We start from the raw sequence: 9,659 nt of genomic DNA, 5'->3' as shown, positions 1-9,659 counted from the left end.
AAAAACTTGAGCTTAAACTGGAAGAACACAGACATCAGAATGACGGTTTTTTTTTTTACACAGTTTTCAGAATGAAACAGAAAGCTTTGATCCCTGCCTGAAGAACAACATCCCAGCAAACTGATAACCACATGAATGTTGTGTTGCTGTTGATTCACAAAGCCCAGGACATGCATACTGTAGGCCGTCCATCTTCCAGCTTTAGAGGGCGACTTCATCATCGAACATGCTCACTGTGGACGAGGGTCTTCATGGGGCCAGTCGGCTTCATGTAACTGAGCTCTGACCAAATGAACGGATCCGTCAGCTCTGATCATCTGGTTCTTTCTCGTGAAGACCTTCACTGACTTTCTGACCACTGGTGGCACGAGAATGGCAGAGATCGGTTTTCTATCGATCACTTGTGTGTCGATCTTTCTCGGCATGAGAGTCTTGTTTTCCAAGGATGCTCATGTGCCAACATGTTCAAGATGATCAGGCCATGAACGTTTCTGCCACTGGTTTCATACTATCCCACTGGTCTATGGGTGGTGCCAACATTTCTCAGAAAATCAGCGTTGCAAATGATTTAGGAGGTAGTAAAGTCCCTCAACATGTGTTAAACCTTAAGTATACAGCGACTACAGACAGTATGGATGTAACTGCTGTCTGCCCCATCTCGACTTCCAATTCACAAACGATATTGTGCAATGTCATTATAGTGTAAACATGCAAAAAGGTTTTGTAGTGGAGGGAAATCTACCTTTTTAGTTTCTGATTGCAGTTCTCTATGTGTCCATATCACGACTGTCTTTGAGCACCGAACAGGAGGCAAACTGGCAAAGAGGAAAAGATGAATGACTTGAAACCTTCCGGCAAGGACTTTAAACGTGAGAGAAAACCTATTCGGGATGCAATAGCCCAGTCAGTGTGATCATTTCTCTGTAACTGCATCTATCACATGCTGATCTTTATGAATTGTACTTTAATGAGGGTAATTTCCATATGAAGAAAACACTTTTGCATCAAATAATGCTTTGAATACACAGATTCTTTTGTCTTATTTGTACAGGTTTAGCATCTGCAAGAGCTGAGCGATCCTTCTGTGAACCCTCCCCAGTGTCATGGTGAGAAACATGAAGTATCCTTTGTTTGTGTCCAAGAGCTCTTCATATGGCAGCTTCAATATTTCAATGAGGATTTCATTTCTATTATTGAAGAGCATGATTGATTTTGGCGCTTTTTAAAGGTGTTTCCTGCCTCATGTGGCTCAGTGGTGAGCAGGATCGTCTTTCAATCAGAGGATCGGTGGTTTGATCCCCGGTGCCGGTAGCCCATGTCGATGTGTCCTTGAGCAAGACACTGAACTCTAAAATGTCTCCCGTAGCTGCACCTACAGTGCATGAATGTGTATGAATGGTTGATGTTACTGATGTGGCTCCTTCATGGTGGCTCCTCCCATCAGGGTGTGAATGGGTGAATGATGTCATGTAGTGTTGAAGCGCTTTGAGCGGTCAGAAGACTAGAAAAGCGCTAAACAAGTACAGGTCCATTTACCATTCATCACGTGATTTCTTTTCAGTGTTGGACGTTTAACTCATCATCGAGACATGAAGCTGCTGCGTTAGCATTTGATATTAATGACGCGTTTGAGCGACGAGAAGCTCCGCCCGTCATCACCGCCGTCCTGCCGGTGCTAAATCTAACTGCGAGTGGTTCAGCTGATGGTGACTTTGATGATGATTGGCTTCAATGTGAACAAATGTAATTGGAGATGTTCAGTGAGTCCATTGTCCTGCAGAGAGGAGGCCGACGCTTCATGATACTGATGAAAGGACCTGAGCAGATGACAAGAGGGCGACAAGCTGCAGTCTCTCCTTCTGCTCCTCTGCCTTCCTTCATGCAACCCGATTCACACGTTTCACATTCATTTACTGAGAGTTTGATTTCAGAACCCACAATGTTATCTCCTCATCACACCACAGCTGATCTGCCTTCGTTGCTGTGCGTTCAGACATTAATGGGATGTAATAATGCTCCAGTCAATGGATGATCATTTTCAGAACCGCCTTGACGTAGCACACTGTCGTCTCTAAACAACACTACAAAAACCAGCCAAAGAAAAATGATTGAGAGTATTTACATCTCCAGTCTCAGTGAGTTAAGACAACAAATAAAACAGATCAGATTAATTATGGTTTATTTCACACTTTGCACTCAGAATCCGGTCTGTGCCCTCTCAGTGCTGCCTAAGAGCTGTGATCTCCTGTAGATGGTACGAGGAAGCACAGAAGAGGGTTTGAGGTCCGCTCGGTTGAGAGGAGCTGAGCAGCGTTGGGCTGTAGTCCAGCACAGAGGTGTTGCCTCCCCGTCAGCTCAAGTCAAACAGCTGGCCGGCTCGGCAGCAGGAAGTAGACTTGAAGGATTGTTGCTCTCCTGTCGTGACGCTGAAGCTCCACACCTTTTTATCTTCTACTTGAGGAGCCACTGATTTACTGAGGAAGAGAAGGGAAGAGAGGGGAATGAGCTGCTACTAGGACTGAAAGAAAACACATGCAGGAAACAGAAGTGTGCATAAGTTGAGATAATTAGAGAAGAAAAACACATTTTAATGTTTGCTGCTGCCGGCCACTATATTCCTATAAATAGTAAATTAGCTTCTCGAGGCATTTTGGGAGGAATCTCTAGCTCATCCAGTACTGTCTCCACAAAACAACAGGAACAGAGTACTGTCTCCACAAAACAACAGGAACAGAGTACTGTCTCCACAAACCAACAGGAACAGAGTACTGTCTCCACAAACCAACAGGAACAGAGTACTGTCTCCACAAAACAACAGAGTACTGTCTACACAAAACAACAGGAACAGAGTACTGTCTACACAAAACAACAGGAACAGAGTACTGTCTCCACAAAACAACAGAGTACTGTCTCCACAAAACAACAGGAACAGAGTACTGTCTCCACAAAACAACAGGAACAGAGTACTGTCTACACAAAACAACAGGAACAGAGTACTGTCTCCACAAAACAACAGGAACAGAGTACTGTCTACACAAAACAACAGGAACAGAGTACTGTCTCCACAAAACAACAGAGTACTGTCTCCACAAACCAACAGGAACAGAGTACTGTCTCCACAAAACAACAGAGTACTGTCTCCACAAACCAACAGGAACAGAGTACTGTCTACACAAAACAACAGGAACAGAGTACTGTCTCCACAAACCAACAGGAACAGAGTACTGTCTCCACAAAACAACAGGAACAGAGTACTGTCTACACAAACCAACAGGAACAGAGTACTGTCTCCACAAAACAACAGAGTACTGTCTCCACAAAACAACAGGAACAGAGTACTGTCTACACAAAACAACAGGAACAGAGTACTGTCTCCACAAAACAACAGGAACAGAGTACTGTCTACACAAAACAACAGGAACAGAGTACTGTCTACACAAACCAACAGGAACAGAGGATGGATCCCTCTTTCATGACGGATAGACAGTAACGAAGAGGGATTGACAATCTGTACTCATCCCATGACCCCACATCAGGTCAGGAAAAACTATCCCTCACTATAGACCTGAACCAGGTCTAACTATAGACCTGAACAGTCCTAAATATAGACCTGAACCAGTCCTAACTATAGACCTGAACCAGCTCTAACTATAGACCTGAACAGTCCTAAATATAGACCTGAACCAGCCCTAACTATAGACCTGAACCAGGTCTAACTATAGACCTGAACCAGTCCTAACTATAGACCTGAACCAGGTCTACTTATAGCCCTGAACCAGCTCTAACTATAGACCTGAACCAGCTCTAACTATAGACCTGAACAGTCCTAAATATAGACCTGAACCAGCCCTAACTATAGACCTGAACCAGGTCTACTTATAGCCCTGAACCAGCTCTAACTATAGACCTGAACCAGCCCTAACTATAGACCTGAACCAGCCCTAACTATAGACCTGAACCAGTCCTAACTATAGACCTGAGCCAGCTCTAACTATAGACCTGAACCAGCCCTAACTATAGACCTGAACCAGCCCTAACTATAGACCTGAAACAGCCCTAACTATAGACCTGAACCAGTCCTAAATATAGACCTGAACCAGCTCTAACTATAGACCTGAACCAGTCCTAGCTATAGACCTGAACCAGCTCTAACTATAGACCTGAGCCAGCCCTAAATATAGACCTGAACCAGTCCCTACTATAGACCTGAACCAGCTCTAACTATAGACCTTAACCAGTCCTAACTATAGACCTGAACCAGCTCTAACTATAGACCTTAACCAGTCCTAACTATAGACCTGAACCAGCCCTAACTATAGACCTGAACCAGTCCTAACTATAGACCTGAACCAGTCCTAACTATAGACCTGAACCAGCCCTAACTATAGACCTGAACCAGTCCTAACTATAGACCTGAACCAGCTCTAACTATAGACCTGAACCAGTCCTAACTATAGATCTGAACCAGCCCTAACTATAGACCCGAACCAGTCCTAACTATAGACCTGAACCAGCTCTAACTATAAACCTGAACCAGTCCTAACTATAGACCTGAACCAGTCCTAAATATAGACCTTAACCAGTCCTAACTATAGACCTGAACCAGCCCTAACTATAGACCTGAACCAGCCCTAACTATAGACCTGAACCAGTCCTAACTATAGACCTGAACCAGTCCTAAATATAGACCTGAACCAGTCCTAACTATAAACCTTAACCAGTCCTAACTATAGACCTGAACCAGTCCTAACTATAGACCTGAACCAGCTCTAACTATAGACCTGAACCAGCTCTAACTATAGACCTGAACCAGTCCTAACTATAGACCTGAACCAGCTCTAACTATAGACCTGAACCAGCTCTAACTATAGACCTGAACCAGCTCTAACTGTAGACCTGAACCAGTCCTAACTGGTTCTTTAACTAAAAAGGTTCACAAAGTAAAGTTTAAAATGTATAGTCTGTATAATCATGCAAATGCAAATTAGTTTATGTTCAAAATAATTTGTTTTCTTCTCTTTTTAAAATGCTACTATGTTACAATTGCAATGAATGCAACTGTTCATATAGCACATTAAGGTTTAAATTCTTATTCAATTGGTTAAAAAAGTAGAAACCTTGACTTAGGGTTAAGGATATTGATTTTATTATCTTGCAGGCCCACTGGTTGTTACGCCGTTAGGCAAGAGTTTATACTGGAGGTTTAACTCACGGTGCTGTTGTTAGATTTAAGGAAGTGATTCCTTCTGTGTTTGATTCACTACCATGTCTCAATATAACAGAGGACTCCTGGACTAACTTTAGTCCTGTACTAACTTTAGTCTGTCTCACTATAACAGAGGACTCCTGTACTAACTTTAGTCCTGTACTAACTTTAGTCTGTCTCACTATAACAGAGGACTCCTGTACTAACTTTAGTCCGTCCCAGATGGATCATCTTGTTGATGGTGCTATTGGCTCATTAAGAGTGACTCAGGACTCGATAGCTCCTCTAAAAAAGAGGAGTACTAAACAAGGAGACTAGCTCCATGGTATCACCCTCAGATCTGCATATTGAAGTTAGCATCGTGGGAGCTCGAGCTTATATGGCGTTCTAACAATTTAGAAGAATATCGGTTATGAGATGTAATGGGGTTATTAAGTTTGACTTTTTTTTGTCAAAACTGACTTTAAAGCATCTCCAGTCTTGGCAGAGGCAAACTGCCATAATGAGCTCAGGAGGGATGGAAAGTGTAAAAAAACAGCGACTTGGTATTAATAGGCATTAACTAACTTTCATGATTAGACACATTTTTTGAATGCAGAAACGCGGCCACGCCCTCCTTCATACCTCTGTACTGCGGGCGCAGGGCGCGGTTGTTGGGACAGGCCCGGCCCGGCTTGTGGAAGTTGATGTTGGTTCGGATGCAGCGCTGCAGCAGAGGCTGCGGCGGCCGCGTGTTGTCGCTCATACTCAGGAAGATCTTGTAGGGCTCGTTCTGGCTGAGGAGGCGCAGGGAGTGCATCTGGGGAGGAGCACAAGACGGGAGTTGGTTTCAACTCCTGCAGTTTGATTCACACATGGATGAAATGTATAATTAAATAAAGTTATTCAAGTCAATCAAGTTCAGTCAGTCGCCTCAAGCAGCAGAAGTGTTGCATTCTCTCAAGCGGGACGATGCACGTCACAATTTAGGAAGTTGTCGGAAGCGAGAAGAAGCCTGTGAATGCGTTTCCATCCTTTGAATCATTCTTTATACATTACATTAGCTAGGAAATAAAACACACTTGTTAAAAGGCAGCTGTCCCCTTTCAACAAAAGAAAGCTGTGTCACTATTGTTGAAGTAGAAGGAGGGATGAGAGAGAGAGGAGAGAAGAGAGAGGGATGAAGAGATAGACAGTAAAAGGGAGGAAGGGTAGAAGTCCAAGAAAATTAAAGGGTAGAGCAAATATAATTGCGAAAAGGCTGACGTAATAAAAATGTAAAAGAGGGGTGGGAGAGGAAGAGGGAAGGGAAACAAAGAGAGAGAGAGAAAGTACAGAGTGTTGGGATCAAAGGAGGGTTGAGAGTAAACTGCAGGTGATGCATTGATGATGCATTGGTGTATGCAGGTGATGCATTGATGATGCATTGGTGTATGCAGGTGATGCATTGATGATGCATTGGTGTATGCAGGTGATGCATTGATGATGCATTGGTGTATGCAGGTGATGCATTGGTGTATGCAGGTGATGCATTGATGATGCATTGGTGTATGCAGGTGATGCATTGATGATGCATTGGTGTATGCAGGTGATGCATTGATGATGCATTGGTGTATGCAGGTGAGTCCTGCGCGGGATGGTAGTGAGCACTTTGACAGTTCCTGATTGGAAGAGCTCGGGTTTGCATCTGAAACACTCGGCTGCTCTTCACACATGAAAGACTTCTAGACAGAACAGAGGAACACACAATGTGATGACGACACCCTGATCATGAAGATGAAGACTTCACAACTGCATCTTTCATCCATACTTATTCAGAAGGATGTCGATGAAAAGAATAACATGCTTTTACACCTAGGAGCAGGATGGTTTTGTATGCGCTGCATTTCATGACATCTCTGTTACAACCGGCCTTTTTTAAAATCTAAACCAAATTAGGAAAAAGTAGACGCTTTCAATTGCAGATTATGACGTTGTCATTTGCATATCAAATCTGTTTGCACCCTATGGCGACAGATCCACAGGAAAGATGCTCAACAGTATGCTGGTTGCATACTTCATTTACTTATCCTCCACTCACCTGCGTCTGCGTCGCATAGACAGGCTTGTTGATGAGGATCCACGTGGACGTCTCGTAGCAGGGAGGGATGGTGATGGAGCCCTCGTAGGTGATGTAACGCGTGGTGTCAGGGTAGAGGTCGGCTATGTTCAGGCCCATTAATAAGAATGCATCATCTAGACAGGGAAGGAAAGAGAGAGAGAAGAGTCTTCAGGTGATGCATTCAGAGGTTAGATTCACTCTCAGCGTCACATTATGGGGACTGGCCTAACATTTATAGACAAACTGTAGCCTGTACCGATTTTAGGGTTAAGACCTGCTTCTTGCTTTCTTTGTAAATCTACAGGGCTGTATTTATCTTGTATTCCTTGTAGAGCTTGTCTCGGCACAGAACACAGGTGGAAACTGTGTGAGAGGAAGAGAGACTGCGTCTTACGTTTGTAGTTGATTCTGGTGATGGTGTCTCTATTGAGCATGCGGTTGAGGAAGACGTTGGAGTTTTCAGAGAGCTGAGAAGTGACAAAGAGGAGATCATGAACAAAAGCACACTGCAGTAAAGTGGCCGAAGGATGAAACAGTGAACTCCTTTCTTTCCTGTGTGAGTAGAACTAGTGCAGAGCCCCGTTCAGACATGGTCAGAGGGCTCCGTCTGCGGTGGTGCTTCTTGAGAACCGCCAAAAGCTTCAAACTCAACTCTAAGCTTTCTTGGGTCTTTGAGCAAAACACCTGCCATGACAATCATTGCGTCACCAACCCAAGTTGGTGCTCCTCATGGTCAAAAGACCCGGTGAAAGAGGGGAGGAGGGGAGGGAGGGGTAGATTTCAAGCTCAGCTTTTGGCAAGAAGCTAAGAATAGGTGAGTAGTGAGCGCAAGCGTAACCTGTTAAACGTAACCTGTTAAACGTGATGTTTGTCTTGACCTGCAAATAGCAGACCCTAACCCTAACCTTAACCCTAACCTTAACCTTAACCATAACCCTAACCCTGACCCTAACCCTAACCATAACCTTAACCCTAACCTTAACCCTAACCTTAACCCTAACCTTAACCATAACCCTAACCCTGACCCTAACCCTAACCATAACCTTAACCCTAACCCTAACCTTAACCCTAACCTTAACCATAACCTTAACCATAACCCTAACCCTGACCCTAACCCTAACCATAACCTTAACCCTAACCCTAACCTTAACCATAACCTTAACCATAACCTTAACCATAACCCTAACCCTGACCCTAACCCTAACCATAACCTTAACCCTAACCCTAACCTTAACCCTAACCTTAACCATAACCTTAACCATAACCCTAACCCTGACCCTAACCCTAACCATAACCTTAACCCTAACCTTAACCCTAACCTTAACCCTAACCTTAACCATAACCTTAACAATAACCTTAACCATAACCCTAACCCTGACCCTAACCGTAACCATAACCTTAACCCAAACCCTAACCCTAACCCTGACCTTAACCATAACCCGTTTCAACAACTATATTGTAGAAATGAACAAAACAGAAAACATGATAAGCTTTTACACCTTATCATGTTTTCTGTTCAGTGGTATCAGCAGTGATGCATGCTGGGAGTGTGTGTGTGTGTGTGTGTGTGTGTATAGGGGTGTTTAAGGTCCTCAAAAACATCATTGTCTGCGAGCGAGTGACGCAAGTGTTGAGTAGACTATTGTCATGATTGACATTTAATAACACCTAAAACAAAGTTAGACTGACAGAAGAGATTAGATGAGTAAAGAAGATGGAAACCATGAGTGTGAATACATATCGTGAGGAGTAGTATTAATACTAGTCAGTGAACAATGACTTTAGCATGAGAGTAAATTTAACGAGTTTAGTAAAGCATAGAATAGAAGTGGGTCCGGTGATGTCAGAGGGAGGGCCGATTGGTGATGGAGGCTCCTGATTGGACCAGCCCAACCACAGCCAACCGGGGAGGCCATTACGTGTCATTTAGCTGACGCTTTGATCCAAAGCAAAACTCGGTGTGACGTAGTCTTGTTCAGATGAGCGGCTCTTGAAGTGTACAAAGAAGTCATCGACAGACAGACAGAGCATCTACAGACGTTATGCTTTAAACATACCATATGAGTTATTCAAAATATCTTTTAAAAATGTTAATGTTCCATCATTGTTTTTCACTGTACCCCAGAAGGACATGCTGACCTTTATGAAGATGGAGACCACAGCGACGCCGTGGGGGCTCCGAGCTGCCTCAGTGTAGTTGGCATAGAGGTCCTGGTTATAGTGGATCATCTGGACCTGAAGGAGAGACACAATGACACAAAGCATGACATGCAAAACTAGAGTTCATTTATACTTTTGCTGTCTGAGTTATTGTTAAGATTAACGTACACATGCAAGTTGTTTTAGTTTTTAAAATATCCAAATTAATTGACC

The 9,659-nt window shown here is 43.6% G+C and overlaps 1 protein-coding gene across 1 annotated transcript in view; it reads right to left on the bottom strand.

Moving 5' to 3' along the window:
- The window catches only part of LOC137799070 (carbonic anhydrase-related protein 10-like), a 49,650-nt gene continuing 39,991 nt past the window's right edge, over positions 1 to 9,659 (bottom strand). The window contains exons 5-9 of the mRNA XM_068596160.1: positions 9,426 to 9,521; positions 7,681 to 7,753; positions 7,266 to 7,420; positions 5,831 to 6,005; positions 1 to 2,474 (exon numbers count right to left, since the gene is read on the bottom strand). Of these exons, the coding sequence (XP_068452261.1) occupies positions 2,452 to 2,474; positions 5,831 to 6,005; positions 7,266 to 7,420; positions 7,681 to 7,753; positions 9,426 to 9,521 (522 nt within the window). The 3' untranslated portion in view covers positions 1 to 2,451. The remainder of the gene's footprint in view (positions 2,475 to 5,830; positions 6,006 to 7,265; positions 7,421 to 7,680; positions 7,754 to 9,425; positions 9,522 to 9,659) is intronic.

Source organism: Clinocottus analis, unplaced genomic scaffold, assembly GCF_023055335.1.
Source record: "Clinocottus analis isolate CAN_PGR_092001 unplaced genomic scaffold, fCliAna1.0.p SCAF_34, whole genome shotgun sequence".
NCBI lineage: Eukaryota > Metazoa > Chordata > Actinopteri > Perciformes > Cottidae > Clinocottus > Clinocottus analis.
This window is presented reverse-complemented; position numbering and strand designations above follow the sequence as displayed.